This window comes from Narcine bancroftii, chromosome 4, assembly GCF_036971445.1.
Source record: "Narcine bancroftii isolate sNarBan1 chromosome 4, sNarBan1.hap1, whole genome shotgun sequence".
Taxonomy (NCBI): Eukaryota; Metazoa; Chordata; class Chondrichthyes; order Torpediniformes; family Narcinidae; genus Narcine; species Narcine bancroftii.
Window position 1 is genome coordinate 100,825,609 of NC_091472.1, and position 19,086 is coordinate 100,844,694.

General features: G+C 44.3%; 1 protein-coding gene across 2 annotated transcripts in view; it reads right to left on the reverse strand.

Annotated features, from left to right (window-relative positions):
- Positions 1-3,457: 3,457 nt before the first annotated feature.
- LOC138759910 (5-hydroxytryptamine receptor 1E) overlaps positions 3,458-19,086 on the reverse strand; it is a 45,510-nt gene continuing 29,881 nt past the window's right edge. For both annotated transcript variants that reach the window (XM_069930414.1, XM_069930413.1), the window contains 2 exons: positions 6,372-6,469; positions 3,458-5,566 (listed from right to left, as the gene is read on the reverse strand). In XM_069930414.1, the coding sequence (XP_069786515.1) occupies positions 4,323-5,414 (1,092 nt within the window). In that variant the 5' untranslated portion in view covers positions 5,415-5,566; positions 6,372-6,469 and the 3' untranslated portion in view covers positions 3,458-4,322. The remainder of the gene's footprint in view (positions 5,567-6,371; positions 6,470-19,086) is intronic.

Genomic DNA, 19,086 nt, shown 5'->3' on the forward strand with positions numbered 1-19,086 from the left:
CTAAGGTCGTAGTGGATCAACACCTTATTTGTTGACATTAGTATTTCCTTTAGTTGATCGACTGTGTTTTTAGTTTTTGTGTTCCAATACCATGTTTGATCTTTCTTGAGTAATTAGTTCAACACTGCATAGTGTAAGCATATTAGGGATATGTTTTCGGTAGTGAAGGACTGTAATCCCGATTTGTTGGTTGGGTATGGGGCCTTGCGAACGGCTTCTTTTTCGCACCCCCTCGTTGTCAATTGTAAACCCAAGATATGTTACTGAGGGGGCGCATGAAGACACATTTGTCCTTTTGTAGTCTGGTTAAAACCTTTTCAAGGTTTTGTGAGTGTTCACTGTCATTTCGGCCTGTGGTGATGATAATATCGAGGTAACACCCGACTCCATGTAGTAATTTGTCCATTCTTACTAGAAAAATCACAGGTGTTGCTGAAACTCTGTCAGGCAGGTGTGTGTGTAGGTGAATAGTCCCAGATGGGGATTGATTGTCACATATTCCCTTGATTTTTTTTCTCCAATTCTATCTGTTGATATGCTTGTGACAAATCATATTTTGTGAATGTTTGCCCTCCATTTAGTGCTTGGAACAATTCTTCTGCCTTGGGCATTAGGTGTTCGGGTATTTTGAGTGATGGTGACTTTGTAATTGCCGCAAATGCGAATCTCACCTCTTGCTTTTCCAACAGGTATGATGGGTGCTGCCCATTTGCTGTATTGTATTTGTTTTAATATGCCTTTGTGTTTTAGTCTGTTTATTTCAGCCTCAATTTCTCCTTTCATAGCAAATGGGACTGTTCTGGCTTTGAAGAATTTTGGTTTTGCATTATCTTTTAATTGCAGTTTGGCTTGAACAACCTTTGATTTTCTCCAATTCTTGTTGGAAAACCACTGCGTGGTTGTTGAGGATTTGGTCGAGTTCTACCTGGTAGAACTGGTCTGTGTGGTTTACATTTAGTATTGAACTGATTTCCAGCCAGTCTAGGGGAATGTGACCAGCTTCTTCCGAAAACTGCTGATGTAGAAACAGAGTGTTTTTGGTTGCTGTCGTTTTTATTGTAATTGGACTGTACATATTCCAAACACTTTGATTCTGTCTCCTGTAACAGATCTTAGAGTTATTTCAGTTGTTTTTACCGGGAGGCATGGTAGCAAGTGTTCCTTTACATGTAACGGCATTAGGGACACCTCTGCCCCTGTGTCTAACTCCATCTTCAGGGGGTGTCCGTTTATTTTTAGCTGTATAAAGATTGCTGTGTTTCCTCTGTTTATTCCTCAGATGTGTAATATCTCAGGAGCTGAAATTTCAGGAACTTGAAGATCAGCCGTTGGGCTGTTATCATCATCGTTGCTCAGTTGCCTCTCTCTCTGCAATTGTTTTGACTTTAGCTTTTAGTTGCCTGTTTATTTGCAGGCCACTTGCACTTTAGAAGTGAACATTTAGCTTTGACATGTCCTTCTGTTTTGCAATGGTTGCATTTAGCATTTTTGAAGAAACAGTTTTCTGGTCAGTGGTTGTATTTTCCACAACGGAAGCGTTGTTGGCAGGGAGACCTCCTGACCTATAAGTCTGATTGACCCACATCCAAGTTTTTATCTGCCATTTCAGAACTACAGGCAGCCCTGTATACAATCAGTAATGTAACGTCTTCATCCATTGCTAATAATTTTTACCTTGCTTGGTGATTTGCCAGCCCCATTACTAATCTGTCTCCCAGTGCCTGATTTAGAAACTGCTCGGAATGACAGTGCTCCACCAGTTTGCGCATTGATGCCAGGTATTCACTTACTCTTTCTCCTGGTCTTTGTCTCCTTTCATCGAATTGTTGCCTTTCTGCCAGAACTGGTGGTTTGGGGCTTAAATGGTTCCTTAGAGCTGTGTATAATTCGTTGAAAGTCTTCATCCCTGGATTCTCTGGGGCCAGCAAAGTCCAAAGGAGGTTGAATGTTTTGTTGCCCATTATACTGAGGAAGAGGGCACATTTGCAGTTTACTGGATCTTCCACATATTGTGGGCTACGCAGTAGTGGTTAAACTGTTTTACATATTTATCCTAATTTTCTTCTACTTGGTTGAATTCCCCAAACTTTCCCTCTGTCATCTTGATGCACTTTTGCCTTGATCTTTTGGGGGAAATTTATTGGGGTTCTTAGGTAGTAGTTTTCTACTTTTCTTCAATTGTTTTCCTTCTCACAGTTGGTGGACGGAGTGTGTGTAGAGTTCGTTTTGTTCCTCATCGCCATTGATGTGTATGCATTTCCACAATTAAGACCCGGAGACGTGATGCTTTCTCATCCTTTACTTCTATTAGAGTCAGACTAACGTGGATATTGACACACAAGGTTATATAAATGGAAGGGTGACATCATGATGTGGGCATCATGATGTCCAGCAGAGGGCGGACTTATACCCAACAGTGAGTGAGAAGGGAAAGTTGTGAACCACTGTTTGAGACCCAATTGTAATTGACACATTTTGCTTGAGAAAAATTGTCATTGGTCCATTTGCTTTAGAGTTTTGAAACTGTGCACATAATGAATCAATTAGGTATGATTAAAACAATGGTTTTCAAACCTTTTTCCTTCCACTCACATACCACCTTAAGTAATTCTTTACTAATCACAGAGCACTTAATTAAGGTATTAGGGATTACTTAAGGTGGAATGTGAGTTTTTTTTTAAAAAAAGGTTGCCTATCCCTGCTAAAGGAAATAAAGTCCCAATCTATTTAATCTTTCCCTATAAGTCAGTTCCTCAAATCCCAGCAGCATCCTAGTAAATATTAGAACTCTATTAAAATTCTACAGGTGCACTGTAGAAAGTGTATTGACTGCATCACAGCCTGGGTTGGAAACTCAATCATCCAGAAATGCAGAAGGCTGCAGAAGATGGCAAACCTAGCCGAGTACATCATAGGCACCATCCTCCCATCCATTAGAGATGCTGCCTCAGGAAGGCAGTAAATATTATAATGGATTCCTGTCACCCTGGTCACAATCTCTTCTCACTGCTACCTTCAGAGTCTGGCACCTCTTGGCTCAAGTATAGTTTCTTTCCAACAGCTATAAAGTTCTTGAACCTCCCACACTGTCCGAACAATAACACTAGATCAGCAAGGTCTGTCAGAATATTTTTACACTCTGACCAATTGTGAATATTTTTTCTCACTATGTTATTATCTCTTCTTCTGCTTTGTTATATGTAATGTGTTTTATGTACCTGGGAATCTGCTGCAAATAAGACTTTCATTACATCTGTGCATTGTACTTATGACAATAAACTTCAATTATTCATTCATAGATTCAGATCTGAGGCATTGGTCAGACTTTAAACTGCTAACTTTCAGAGGGATGTTGAAAGTAAACATATGGTGCACTCAAATACTGTACATTCATGTGTTTAATGACTATTGGGAAAGGAAGGAACAGATTATTTCTCAAACCACACTGCACAAACTCTGACTTAAAATGTATAATTTATTGACAAGTGTACTGAGATACACTGGAAAGCTTTGTTCTTCCTGCTATCAAGTACATACTTAAGTACAGTACAGCAGGTCAGGCATTAGTAAAACAAGAGTTGAGAGTTATTAGGACAAAGTAAATGGGTCCTTTAATTTGCTGGCAGCTTTCCCAAGGCAGTGAGAGGTGCAGACGGAGTTGATGGAAGGGAGGAGTACTTTTCTGAAGGCCTGAGCCATTCTTTGCAGTTCCTTGTGGTTTTGGGCAGAGTTCTTGTACCAAGCAGTGGTACACCTGTACAGGATACTTTCTACAGTACATCTATAAAAATTAAAAGATATTAGAACATGCCTGGGGGTGAGATGGGTGGGGTTGGGGGGTTGAAATGGGGTGGGGTGGGGGTGAGGGTGGGCAAAGAGTTAGGTAAGGTTCGGGTGGGGTGGGTGGGGTGTGAGTTGGAGGTAAGGTGGAATGGGTGTGGGTTGTGGGTGGAGTGAGGAGGGCTGGATATGGATGAATTGGGGTGGAGATAGGGTGAGTGTGGGGTGAGGGAGGGTAGGCATTGGTTAGGGGTGGGATTTGTGTGCACTGGGGGTGAGGTGGGGGGGTGGGTTGTAGATGGGATGGGGTAGAGTGGGGTGGGATTGAGGTGGAATGGGTGTTGGGGTGATAGGGGTGGGGGTAGGGTGGGTGTGGGGTATTGGGGTAGGTTAAGGAGGGATGGATGTGAGGTGGGGTGGAATGGGGGGATGTGGGTGAGGTGGGTGGGTCTGAGGTGGGGTGGGGTTGTGAGGTGGAGTGTGGGGTGAGGTGAGGTGTGGGGTGAGGTGGGGTGGGGTGAAGTGAGGTGTCTCCACGAGTGTTAACTGTGTTTTCTGCAACTTGTAAACTTGCGGAAGGCGAATTTGAAATCTTCGTTGAAGCTGGTGTAGAGCAGTGGGTTGATGAGGGAGTTCAGGTAGCCCAGCCAGGTGAGGAAATCAGCGACATTAGGCGAGGCCACCCAAACACGCATCCCAGTGAGGAGCTCCTTGATGAAGAAGGGCAGCCAGCAGATGATGAAGGCGCCCAGGATGAGTCCCAGGACACGTGCTGCTCGCCGCTCCTTCCTATTGGAGATCTGCTGCTCGTCGCCACTATCCTGTCCAGTTCCGCAGATTGGAACGCTGACCATCTCCTGGCTTCGCTGGCACTGTAGACCAGGCTCGGCACTGGGCACCTGGGACACACAGAAGGTGTGCGCCACCTTGCAGCTGGTGTAGCCGGAGGACTGGTTAGCGCTGCTCCGACTGCCAAGGTGGCGGCTGGAACCACGTTTCTGGAAAAGGGTCTTTGCTGCATGGTAGATGCGGTAATACAGGATGAGGATCAATGCCAGCGGCACGTAAAAGGCTCCAAATGTGGAGTAAATGGTGTAGATTGCATGGTCATGCATAATAACACATTGTTCCTCAGGTCCACGGACACCATGGCTTCTCCAGAAGAGGGGTGGCATGGATATAAAGACAGAAATCGCCCATACAGCAAGGATCATGGTTGCCGCACGCTTGGTCGTCCTTTTACTTGCGTACTGCACAGCATCGGTGATGGCCCAATATCTGTCCAGGGCAATCACACACAGATGAAGGATCGAGCATGTGCAAAAGGTCATGTCCAGACTGAGCCATGCTTCGCATATGATGTAGCCCAGGACCCAGACCTCCATGCTAATGTACACAATACTGATGGGCATCACTGAAATGGCAACCAGAAGGTCTGTGAGGGCCAGGGAGCAGATCAGATAGTTTGCAGGCTGGTGCAGTTTCTTTGTGAGGCAGATGGCAGTGATTACTGCAGAGTTCAATGTGGTTGCCAGAAGCATGATCACAGACAGAGTTAAAGCAACCATGGTCCTCTCGGTGAAAGTTCTCCTTGTTTCCGGATGGGATTCCAGTGAGCAATTGGTGAAGTTCATAATTGTTCAGCAGTGATAGTGCAGGTGTTTATGACTTGAAGAACATCAGGGGGCAGCTCCCATCACTGACGTAAGTTCACTGCTGGGTGACTGAATCCCAACCATGGGTCCTCCAAAGAGCATGGCGGAACCCAGGATGGAGCAAGTATGTGCTGAAAAGGAGAAAAAGAACGTGTGTGAGACCTTTGCAGTTACTCTATATCTGACAATCTTACATTATGTCCAGACCCATGTCCTCTGTGTTTGCATGTTATCCTTTCCATGTTTGGACCATATTTGTGGTTTTAAAGGTGACAGAATTTAATTGTCACTGTATGGTAGTTATCTGGATGCAACAGATCTCCAGAATAAAAGTAAAACTGGCTAGCTGCTTCTCATCAAATTCAAGAGAAATTGGAGCACAGCATGGGACAAATTGTTGTTGCCCTGTTAGACAAAGTATGTAAAGAACTACTACTCAATTGGAGGGATTGCAATGAATTGCTACCTTGTCGAGGATGTGAAATGAACTGCCTTTATGGATATTTTGTAATTAACTTGGTGGGAGAGGGTGGTGGGTAATACCACTTTGTTAGGGGGTTGTCATTAACCACTACTCTGTTTGGGGTGTGTGTAGGAACTGCTGACCTGTCGGATTTGGCATATGACAGTGCTATGTTACACTCTGTGGAACACAGATTGCATCTACAACTGCACTGATGGATGGACTGCTGATACTCATTCAATTATGGCACGTTACAGACCTTCAATTTTAACAAGGGTTGTTACATGCTGCAATGCATGTAATGCACTGCCAATTCTCTTTTGTGTGTGATGTGTAACAGCCTGCTGATTCACCACAATTTTTCAGTGTTGTAACTATACAACAGCTTGAGTAGAGGTGCAACTTGTTCTGGAGTGGAGGTCTTCTTTCTCTCAACCTTTGCTGTATCCATTGCTGCCATCTTTCATACCTACCTTGTAATTTTACACTGGCGCACATTAGGTGCAGATATCAGTTCTCTTCTTGTACAGACCCAGAATTACATTGTACGCAGGATTACATTTTCCTGTAACTAGAGTAAGAACATAGTCATATCACAACCTTCTAGGATTAATAATACAGTATAATAAATGTCCAACTTCTGGTGCAACTTTGACAGTCTGATGATGTGACTGCTCAAAAGAACGTTACAGTTAGTATTGAGAAACATAAGAAATAGGAGCAGGAGTTGGCCATCTGGTCCGTCGAGCCTGCTCTGCCATTCAATCAGATCATGGCTGATCTGGCCATGGACATAGCTCCACCAACTTGCATTTTCCCCATAATCCTTAATTCCTTACCATGAAAAGATCTATCTAATGGTGTCTAAAATATCCCTTTCATAATTTTATCCTTGTGTAAGATCCATGCTATTCTTCTGAATTCTTGCAAGTATAGTCCCAGGTGACTCAACCTCACTTCATAGGCTAATTTCTCTCACCTCTGGAATCAACCTGGTGAACCTCCTCTGCATTGTTTTCAAAGCCAGTTTATTGTTTCTCAGGTAAGGAGAGCAGCGTTGCACACTGTATCCCAAGTCTGGCCTCACCAATACTGTGTACATTTGCAGCAGGACCTTCCTGCTCTTAAATTCAATCTCCCCAGCATTTTGATTCCCCGTTTAATTACCTGTTACATCTGCAACCAATCTTTTGCAATTCATACACAAGCACTTCCAAGTCCTTCTGTACAAGAGCAAACTGCAATCTTTCACCATTTAAATAATAATCTGATCTACATTTTTCCTTCCAAAGTGGATGACTTCACATTTACCAACATGGTACTCCATCTGTCAGTCTGCACGCTCACTTAACCTGTCTCCAAACTCACACAATATGCTTTTCCACTCAATTTAATGTCTTCAGGAAACTTAGATACACTGCACTCTCTGATGTTTTCCCTCTTATCAGCGTGATGACATCATCATTCTTATATACTGTGTATCACGGAGAACCATTTTAGTTGTGTATTAAAGAATGAATGAATCATCACATCTCAGTATGCAATTTGTCCTTGAAATATCAAATACATAATAGTGGCGAAGTGGATGGGATCACATCCCCTCAATGCTCCAGACTTTGGAGTGAAGATTTAAAAGGGAGAAGCAAGTTCTTTCTCACAGTGGACCCCACAAGCTCAACCAGAAAGAACAAAGAAAAGAAGATTCAAAATGGCAGAGGCACAGTTTGGGCAGTTCATTGAGTTGGAAGAAAACTAATATGATTATGTGGAACGATTTGATTATCACTGTGTCGCCAATAATATTATGCTGCACCTATTAACTGAAAGAAATTGCTGTTTTTAAACCAATGAGGCAGTAAAACTTTTCAGCTGTTAAAAAAAATCTCATAGCTCTTAAAACACCTGGATCTAAAACTTATGCACAGTTGTGTGCTATAATAGGGGAACATCTAAGTCCAAAACCACCAGTTGTAGCAGAAAGGCAAAGATTTTATTCCAGAAAACAGAGAACAAGTGAATCCATAAGTGGATATTTGATGGAATAACATAAACACTCACACCACTGTGAATTTGGTCAATTCCAAAATGAGACTGATTAATAATGCACTTAGCCAATCACAGTGCCAGACAGAAATTATTGTCAAAAAGAGGTAAGTCTTAATTCTGCATATGAGACAGCCATGGGTTCAAGAAAGCTGATAATATTGTGGACATCTGCCAAGGTGATCACCGAGTGGTGGGTAAACGTTCCTGCCACAACTGCTTTTGCTGCATGAAAAACAACCATATGCCTGATAACTGCTATTTCAGACAATCGAGGTGACAAAGAGGGGCACATCAAAACTACGTGCCCAAGAAACAAAGATAAAAAGATGGGAGGGAGATACAAAAAACACCCTACAGGAGTAAGAATGGTAGAAGAGAAGGACAAAAGCCTCAACTCTAAAACAAATGACTCAAAAGAAGATAAGAAGGGGAAAATCGTGCATATTCATGGATTTAATGATAGAAAATCAGAACTTTATGTCAAGGTGAAAATTAACAATGAACCTCTTCAAATGGAGCTGGGCATGGGAGCAGCAGTTTCACTGATGCCATTAAATTTACAACAATGGCTCCTGCCTCACCTTGCCATTAAACATGCCAACATGGTGTTAAAAACAGACATAGGGGAGAAAGTCAAGGTGTTCAGAAAATGCAACGTAAACATGAAATATAAGGAACAAACATCAAAATGACTATCCCTCGACATTGTTGATACCAAAGGGCCTGCGTTATTCTGAAGAAACTGGCTATCCTAAATTCAATTAGATTGGATGGAAATTAGATGCATAATGAAATGGTGCCGAGAAGATAAAGAAAAATCAAAGTTGGAACAAGTTCTCAAGAGGTACTGGGGATTTTTGTAAAAGACCTGGGGAAAATCCAAGGACTCCAGGCGAAATTACGCTTGAAACCAAGTGTTGAGCCTAAGAATTTTAAACCCAGAATGGTACCTGTAGAGCGCGTCGAAAGAATCAAAGGCTTGTTGATCCAAACCAAAGCTTTTATTAACTAGAAGACTGGAGCGTATCATGTGTAGGTCGACCAGTCCGGAATGATCTGGTCTGGCTAGGAGCAACCCTTTAAGATCTGCCAGTCGGTGTGGCTACACTCTCAGCCAATCACAATCATCTTACACTACAATCTATACATATACACATTGATGATAGAATCTGTACTATCACATTCAACCTTTCTTTGAGAACTGATCCCGGGGTGGATGGAGGGCTGTAAAAAAAAAAGAAAAAAGGGCCCGGTGGAGGTTAGGAGCTTGGTGGAGGTTGACCATCCGTGTGACCACCGTGGTGCTGGGATTGGGGTTGCTAGAGTTGTGTTGCCGGCAGGCTTGTCGGGTGCAGCAACTGCTTCGCTTAATTCCCCAACAGCGTTGTCGACAGTCTGGCCTGAGCTGGTGGGGTGGTGCTGGTCCCTCTGTTCGAGCACATGACCTAGGGGAGAAGGATTTGGGGGAGGTTGGGTTGAAAGCACTGCTGGGCCTGATCTGGCTTGGGCTCGGTCCCTTACCGAGACTGTGTCCTCCCGCCCGTCCAGGTACTCGATGTAGGCATATTGCGGGTTCGCATGGAGCAGAGTCACTCGGTCAACCAAGGGATCGTTCTTAGAGTACCGGATGTGGCATCGCAGGAGGACCGGCCTGGGAACCTTGAGCCATGCCTGTATGGTTGTTCCCGATTTGGATTTCCTCGGAAAAGAGAACATCCTTTCATGGGGGGTGGCATTGGTCGTGGTGCATAGGAGGGAGCGGATGGAGTGTAGGGCACTAGTGAGCACGTCCTGCCAGCGAGAGGTGGGGAGACCTTTGGTCTCTCTTTCGACCTGCCCATTACCGCATGGATTATAGCTGGTGGTCCTGCTTGAAGCAAAACCATGCTCCAGAAGGTACTACCGCAGCTCTGCACTCATAAAGGAGGACCCCCTGTCACTGTGGATGTAACTGGGGTACCCAAAGATGGAAAAGATCCTGTGCACGGCCTCTATGACTGAGGAGGCGGTCATGTCCGAGCAGGGCATAATGAATGGAAGCGGGAGTACTCGTCGATGACTGTAAGGATGTAGGTATTGCGGTTGGTCGACGGTTGGTGCCCCTTGAAGTCCACGCTGAGACGCTCAAAGGGGCAGGTGGTTTTGATGACACGGGTGTTCTCTGGACGGAAGAAGTGGGGCTTGCATTCAGCGCACACCGGGCAGGCTCGGGTCATGGAGCGAATAATCTCCTCGACCGTGTAGGGCAGGTTGCAAGCTTTGACAAAGTGTGCGAACCTAGTGACCCCTGGATGACAGAGCTCCTTGTGCAGTCTCTGCAGCCTGTCCAGTTGAATGTTGGCGCAAATCCCCCTGGAGAGCGCATCTGGTGGGTCGTTGAGTTTACCAGGGCGATATAGTATGTCATAATTAAAGGTGGAGAGTTCGATTCTCCACCTGGCGATTTTGTCATTCTTGAATTTTGTCATTCTTGATCTTACCTCGCTGGGTATTGCTAAACATGAAGGAGACCGCGCATTGGTCGGTCAGCAGTGAAAAGCGCCTGCCAGTGAGGTAGTGTCTCCAACGATGTACAGCTTCGACTATAGCCTGTGCCTCCTTCTCGACAGAGGAGTGTCAGCTCTCAGGACCCTGGAGGGTTCTGGAGAAGAAGGCTACCAGCCGGCTGGCCTGGTTCAAAGTGGCTGCCAGTGCAAACTCGGACACATTGCTCTTGACTTGGAACGGGATGGACTCGTCGATGGCATGCAGCGTTGCAGCGGCAATGTCCGATTTGATGCAGTTGAAGGCTGTTCTGGCTTCGGTTGACAGGGGGAAGGAGGTGGTCTTGATGAGTGGCCGTGCCTTGTCGGCATAGTGTGGAACCCATTTGGCATAGTAGGAGAAGAAGCCCAGGCAGTGTCTGAGTGCCTTCTGGATGTGGGGGGGGGGGGGTGGGGGGGGTGGTGGGGGGAGTTCACGAGGGGACGCATGAGGTCAGAGTCTGGCATTACCACCCCGTTCTTCACCATGCAACCTAGAATTGCGAGCCGAGTGGTCCGGAAGACACACTTGTCGAAACTGTTGGTCAAGTTCAGCTGAATTGCAGTCTGAAAAAATTTCACAAGGTTGGCATCATGATCCTCCGTGTCATGGCCGCAGATGGTGACATTGTCCAGATACGGGAAAGTAGCAGTCAGCCCATTCTGGTCCACCATCCAGTCCATTTCCCGCTGGAAGACCGCGACACCATTCGTGACCCCAAAGGGTACCCTGAGGAATTGATACAGCCGCCCATTCATTTTGAAGGCTGTGAAAGGTTGGTCTTCTCAGCGGATTGGGAGTTGGTGATAGGCTGAATGTAAGTCAATGGTGGAGAATACACGGTATTGGGCGATCTGATTCACCGCATCCGTGATCCGTGGGAGGGGGTACGCATCCAGAAGCATGAAGCGGTAATTGTCTGGCTGTAGTCAACCACCATCTGTGGCTTCTCCCGTTTTTAACAACCACCACCTGGGCCCTCCAGGGACTCGAGCTAGGATCGATAATGCCCTCGTCCAGCAGTCTGCGCACCTTGCTTGTGATGAATTTCCTGTCTTCATAACCATATTGCCGGCTTTTGGTGGCCACAGGCTTCCAGCCAGGGGTGAGATTTGCGAAGAGTGCTGGCGGAGCAACTTGGAGAGTGGAGAGGCTACAGGTGAGGCCCCGGGACGCGGGGGTGGGTGGCTCGGACTGCCGCTGACAGGAGGCTTCCGGGGTGGAGTGGTTACAGACAGAGAGTGGAGCGTGAGGCCCCCAAAGTGCAGGGAAATGGTTCGGAACTGGCACTGAAAATCCAGTCCCAGCAATACAGGGGCGCACAGTTGGGGAAGGACTAATAGTTTGAAGTCTGTGAACGTGATGCCCTGGACTTTCAAGGTCACCACACAATAGCCCTTTAACTTGGTCGAGTGCGATCTGTCACCAATGAAATCCTCTGGGCAGTGGGGAGAATAGCCAATCCGCAACAGCGGGCCAGGTCTGGGCGGATAAAACTGTCAGTTGACCCCAAGTCAAATAAGCAATTGGTACGGTGTCCATGTACTTTAATCAGTTCCATTGCTTTTGTGAGGGGATGGGGGCAGTCCTGGTCTTGGGTTACTGATACAGTGACTTGTAATGGGGACAGTGGAGTCCAACGTGATGATGTCACGCAACATGTGCATGATGATGTCACAGAAACAGTCGGGCCGGAGCAGTCAGCATCGAGGAGTTGGTGCTGCTGCCTGCAGCAGGTATCAGCCAGCCAATGGTAAATGCTGGAGGTCACTGCTTGCTGTCGGCAGTGGGGCAGTCAGTCGGGCGGTCGTCGGCGGTTGTGGCAGTGGGTACCAGGTCAGTAGGATCGGTCACGGCGGTGGGTACTTGGTCATCTGTCTCGGTGATGGCGGGTCCCCGGTTGGCAACATCGGTAGCAGCGGCAGGTGTGGCATAACCTTGGTCGGCAGCAATGGCGGGTCCCTGGTAGGCAGCGGCAGTGGCGGGCTCAGCGATGATGGCGGTGGCGGGTCCCTGGTTGGCAGCAGTGGCGGTCGTTGAAGTCGGGGCTGAGGCCTGGTTGGACGTTGCTTCGTGAGGGAGGGTGAAACAGGCCAACGTCATTGCGGAGAGGGTAGGTTGTACCTTCCGTGCTCGGCATCTGCCCCGTGACGTCAGGCGCTGCCCTCGCTCTCATTGGATGAGAGCACTGAGGAAGAAATGCTTGAATCGGAGGGTGGCTGTTGGGCTTCACACGAGGGACTGTGTTTGACGGTGGTCATTTTGAAGCGACAGACTACAGCAAAGTGGCCATTTTTAAGGCACTTCTGGCATCTGGCTTTTCTTGCCGGGCACTGGGACCTGCTGTGCTTGTCCTTCCCACAGAAATAACACTTGGGGGTCATATCGGGCAGCGTAGCAGCAGCCAACAGGCCATCGATGTGCCTGGGGGTAGTAGGGTTGAGGGAGGGCATCCTACTCACATCAGAGCATGGGGTCCAGCCCAGAGAGTACACGTCCATACTTAAGACCGCATCCTCCATTGTCTCTGTGATCCAGATCACTTCCTCTAGGTTTTCTCCCCCATGTTCTAGCAGGTGCTGCCACACCTCATTCGATCGAACCCTGGCCACATAGGCATCCTGAATGAGATCGTCTGTGGTCTCCGCAGCAGTTCTGTCTGTGCAGGCACAGTCCCTGCCCATTGCCCTTAGTACTTGAATATAAGCTCTACAGGACTCACCGGGCTGTTGCCTCCTTGTCGCTAGTTTGTACCGAGGGTAGACCCTGTTCACCGGTCGCTCGTAGAGCCCTTTCAGCACCTAAATGGTCGTGTCCTGGATGCTCTGGTCGACTCTCAGGGACACCATAGTCATCAATATTAGTAGTCGATGGCTGTCCTCTATCACGGCAGGGTCAGAGAGTTGTAAGTATGTTTCGAAGCACCTCACCCAGTGCTTAAAGTGATTTGAGGCTGTAGCCGACTGTGAGTCGATGTCGAGGCGTTCCAGCCATAGGATACACTCCATCCCTTGAAAACTTTCAAGTTAATAAAATTGTAGAGTGTGTCGAAAGAATCAAAAGCTTGTTGATCCAAACCAAGGCTCTTATTAACTAGAAGACTGGAGCATATCACATGTAGGTCGACCAGTCCAGAATGATCTGGTCTGGCTAGGAGCAACCCTTTAAGACCTGCCAGTAGGTGTGGCTATGCTCTCAGCCAATCACAATCATCCTACACTACAAATCTATACATATACATATTGGTGATAGAATCTGTACTATCACAGTACCGTTTGCCATAAAAGGAAAGATTGAAGCAGAACTTGACAGACTGGAAAACTAAGGAATACTGGAGAAAATCCAATACAACAATTGGACAGCCCCCATCATACTAGTGTGAAAAGCCAACAGGGAAATTCGAATTTGCAGTGATTACAAAGTCCCACCATTAATCATGCTTTCCAGATACCAGCACACCCTAAACCCAAAGCAGAAGAATTATTCCAAGCCTTGAATGGGGGAAAGAAATTCACCAAGTTAGACTTATTCCAAGCATACTAACAAATAGAATTGGATGATGACTCAAAGAAATATGTGGCGATCAATACTCAGTTGGGGTTATTCACCTATACTAGAATGCCATATCAGCAGCCCTGGCCATATTTCAAGCAGCCACGGACAAATTATTACATGGACTAAATATTGGTTGCTACCTTGATGACATTATAATTACCCGTCAAGACGACTCTGAGCACCTATCCAATCCAGGAAAGGTCTTAACCAGATTGCAGGAAGTAAACATCCAGCTGCGCCAAGACAAGTGTGTATTTTGGAGCCTTCCATCACATATCTGGGCTTTACAATTAACAGCGAAGGAGTACGAATGGACACTGAAGCGGTCAGCAGAGCACCTTACCCAACAAACCAAGCCGAATTGCAGTCGTTCCTGGATTTGGTTAACCATTATCAGAAGCACGTTCCAAATAGGTTAACACTGTGCAGCCCATTAAACCCACTGTTTAAAAAAAAAGACCAGAAATGGTATTGGAATGACAATAATATTGTTGACCGCTTGAAAAAAATACTAACATCAAGCGACAATGATCTGGTCCACCATGACCCAAACAAAGTAGTTACTCTGACGGTGGATGCATTGCCAGTAAGATTAGGAGCAGTGTTGTCACAGGTAACTGAAAAAGGGAACAACTAGTGGCATATGCCTCCCAGTCTCTGATGACTTGTGAATGGAATTATGCACAACTGGAAAAAAGACTTGCCTGAGTGTTTGGCGTCAAACGAGGTTTTCCTTGGTAACCGACAACAAACCATTGAGTTTGATTCTAGGCCCTAAAAAGGGGATACCGGTGTTAGCAGCAACAAGAATTCAAAGATTGGCCATGTTGCTTGCTGCATACAACTACATAACATAAACCAGCAACACAAAACAACCATGCTGATGTGCGATCTCGCCTGCCACTACCGGAAACGAATCAGTAAAAAGGAGATAAGGAAATGGATGGTGGAGGCTACAGCTATCAATTAAGAACAACATCATTTACCTATTACAGCAAAAACAATGTAAAGTAGTACAAAATGAAGCTATACGATCAAGGGTCCTCTACTCCACATCAAATGTGTGGCCTGAACCTGAAATGATATTGGAAGAACTAAAACTTTATTATACAAGATGCCATGAAATATTATTTGAACAAGGTTGTTTATTGTGGGGAACCAGAACAATCATCCCTACAAAATGGCGAATAGTTATATTATCTGAACTCCACAACAACCACCCAGGCATAGTTTGAATGAAGGCATTGGCATGTATGCATGTCTGGTGGCCCTCAATAGCTGGGCATTAAACAAACTGAAAGAAGATGTGGCATTTGTCAAGATGTGCAACACAGATCCCCTCAAGCCGAAGCAAATGGCTATCACAACCCGAGCTCAGGATTCACATTGATTTTGCTGGTCCGTTCATGGAGGAAAACTTCCTCATTGTGGTTGATGCACACTCCAAATGGCCAGTGGTAGTACACATGAGGAAAACAACAGACCAGACCACTGAAAAATTTGTGAAGTATGGATTAACAATTGAACTGGTTTCCGATAATGGTCCACAATTTGTATCTGAGGCTTTTAAGGCTACTGTATAACAGTATTCGATACATCTTGTCAGCACCTATCACCCAAACACAAATGGGGAAGCAGAACGTTTTGTACATCCCTTCAAAAATGGAGCCTCAAAATTCCAGATTTCCTATTAGGCTATAGAAACTTGCCCTCACTCTATTACCAAAAGAACCCCAGTTGAATTGATGTTTGGACATAACTTAAGAACAAGACTTTTCACATTACATCCAATCATTGGGCCCTTCAAATTGAACAATCCATGTCTCCCAGTAAATCTACTAGATCTCTAGAAGTGGGAGAGCCAGTACTGGTACGAATCTTCCAGGATAATAGGGGCCATGGGTGAGAGGAGTTATCCTTAAAAAAAATTGTCTTTGTTCTTATTCCATAATGGTGGGAACTAAAATGTGGAAACCACATATAGATCAATTGAGAGTGGTGGATGATTCTATGGCCACGATCCTGATGAGGTCCCAGATGAAATTCACGGGCTCATTCTACTGTTAACATTCTGGAAGTATCTTCAAGAAATGAAATTCCAGGAGTCACGTGATGGAGTAGTGGCCGGGCGGTGAACTCCAGCCCTCTCCAGAAAATTCGGAAAAAACAAAGGAAAACACAAAGGCACAAAAATAAAAATTAAAGTAAAGTGAGTATAAAGGTGGAAAGAAGATGGCGATGAAAAAAGAAAAATCAAAACCAACGGTAAGAAGAGAGGAAGAGAAGACAACGGAAGAAGAAGGAGAAGGCCTTACCTGTTCGAAGAGGCCCGCGGTGGAGAGAGAAACCCGCTCCCTCAGGTCGGTAGAAAGTGGACTACAAAAATGGCTCGCTGAGCCGAGTAAAAGTGCGCAACCGCGCATGCAAAAAAACACACCGACGGGAGGGGTGACCAGCTGGGGAGTCGATCTCCACAGCCGGCAATGACAGCTGCAGAACAGCTGCAGCAAGAGGAGAATATAGAAGACAAGGAAAACAAGAAAGAAGAGAAAAGGACAACAAAGAAACAACAGATGGCCAACCCAGAGGAAGAAGAAGAGGAAGAGGAAGAGTACAGTGAAATAGAAGAAGAAGGGAAAGGCAAGACAAAGGATATACTTTCTCTTATTAAAGAATACATGGAGTCATTTAAAGAATGGCAAGCGCAAGAATTTAATGATTTAAGAAGAAGAATAAACAATACAGAAGAGAAAATGAATAAAATAGATATGACCTTATCAGAAATGGGAAAAAGAATGGACAAGAACGAGAAGCAGCAGTAGAAATGGAAGTAGAGGACTTAAAAAAGAAATTAGAGGAATCTAATAAAAAAGTTAAAGAGACACAAGAACTGTTAGCTCAGAAAATAGATATAATGGAAAATTATAACAGAAGAAATAACATAAAGATAGTGGGCCTTAAGGAAGATGAAGAAGGCAAGAATATGAGAGAGTTTATAAAAGATTGGATCCATAGGATCCTAGGATGTCCAGAACTACAGCAAGAAATGGAAATAGAAAGGGCACATAGAGCAGTGGCCTTTAAACCACAACCACAACAAAAGCCAAGATCTATTTTAGTAAAATTCCTAAGATATCTTACAAGAGAAAAGGTACTGGAGAAAACAATGGAAAAAGTAAGAGAGGGCAACAAGCCACTGGAGTACAAAGGGCAAAAAATCTTCATTTATCCAGATATAAGTTTTGAACTCCTGAAGAAGAGAAAGGAGTTCAATACAGCAAAGGCGATTTTATGGAAGAAAGGGTATAAATTTATACTAAAGCATCCAGCGGTATTGAAAATATTTATTCCAGGACAGCAAAACAGACTATTCTCGGATCCAGAGGAAGCGCAAAAATTTGCAGAACAATTACAAAATAGACTGAGAGATGAAGACGTGTAACGAGAGTACAAAAGACTGCGAACTAAAAAGACACATAAGTTTTGAACTCCTGAAGAAGAGGAAGGAGTTCAAAACATCGAAAACGATCTTATGGAAAAAAACTATTCTCGGATCCAGAGGAAGCAAGGAAATTTGCAGAACAACTACAAAACAAACAGAGAGATGAAGACATGTAATAAGAGTAAAAATGACCACGATTTATATGTATGTGGGTAAAGAGGTATATGTGTGTATATGTATAATGTGCATACATGAATGTATCCGTATTTAGAGGAATATATAGATAGTATAGACAAGAATTAATAAGGGAAGGAAATGGAATAGAGGGAATAAGGAGGGAATTAAAAGAGTGACCTTTGTTACAGATGAAAAGTGAAATCTTTTCTGGGGGGGCTGGGTGGGGAGGAGTTACGGTCACTGCAAAATCAGCTGACGCTTGTGAGTGAATTTGCAAATCCAAATGGAGAGGGGAGATGTGGTTGTCCGACAAGGGATAAAGGACAACTCAGGAGGGGAAGGGGAGATTGGGGCTAAAGAAGTTTTAAATAGGAGAATAAGGAAAATGTTTGATGTTTTAGGAATGTTGTCTGAAAAGGGTTCAAAACAAGAAAACAGAAATGGATAAGAAGGAAAGGTAATGATGGAGAAACGGAAAGGGAAGATAAACAAAGTATAAAATGGCTACGTTGAACTATATGACTTTGAATATTAATGGAATACATAACCAAATTAATAGGAAGAAACTGCTAAATTTACTGAAAAAAGAAAAAAATGATATAGCATTTGTGCAAGAAACACATTTAACTGAATTGGAGCACAAGAAATTAAAGAGAGATTGGGTAGGACACGTAACAGCAGCATCGTATAATTCAAAAGCAAGAGGAGTAGCTATATTAATTAGTAAAAATGTGTCATTTAAAATAGAAGAGGAAATAATAGATCCAGCAGGGAGATATGTAATGATAAAATGTCAGATATATTCGGAGCTTTGGAATCTACTCAATGTATATTCACCTAACGAAGAAGATCAAAAGTTTATGCAAGATATCTTTTTGAAGATAGCAGATACGCAAGGGAACATATTAATAGGAGGGGATTCAACCTGAATTTGGATTCAAATATGGACAAAACTGGGAAAAAAATTAACAGAAAGAACAAAATAACCAAATTTATAATTAAATCGATGGAAGAAATGCAACTTTTGGATATATGGAGGAAACAACACTCAAAGGAAAAGGAATATTCATACTACTCGGCTAGACATAAAACATACTCAAGAATAGACCTATTTTTGTTATCAGCTCTTATGCAAGATAGAGTAAGAAAAACAGAATATAAAGCTAGAATACTATCGGACCATTCACCCTTAATATTGACAGTAAAGTTAGAGGACATCCCTCCAAGAATGTATAGATGGAGATTAAACCCCATGTTACTTAAAAGGTAGGATTTTAGAGAATTTATTGAAAAACAAATGAAAATGTGTTTTGAAATAAATACGAAATCAGTGAAAGATAAGTTTATACTATGGGATGCAATGAAAGCATTCATTAGAGGGCAAATAATAAGTTATGTAACCAAGATGAAGAAGGACTATAATCAGGAAACTGAGCAGTTGGAAA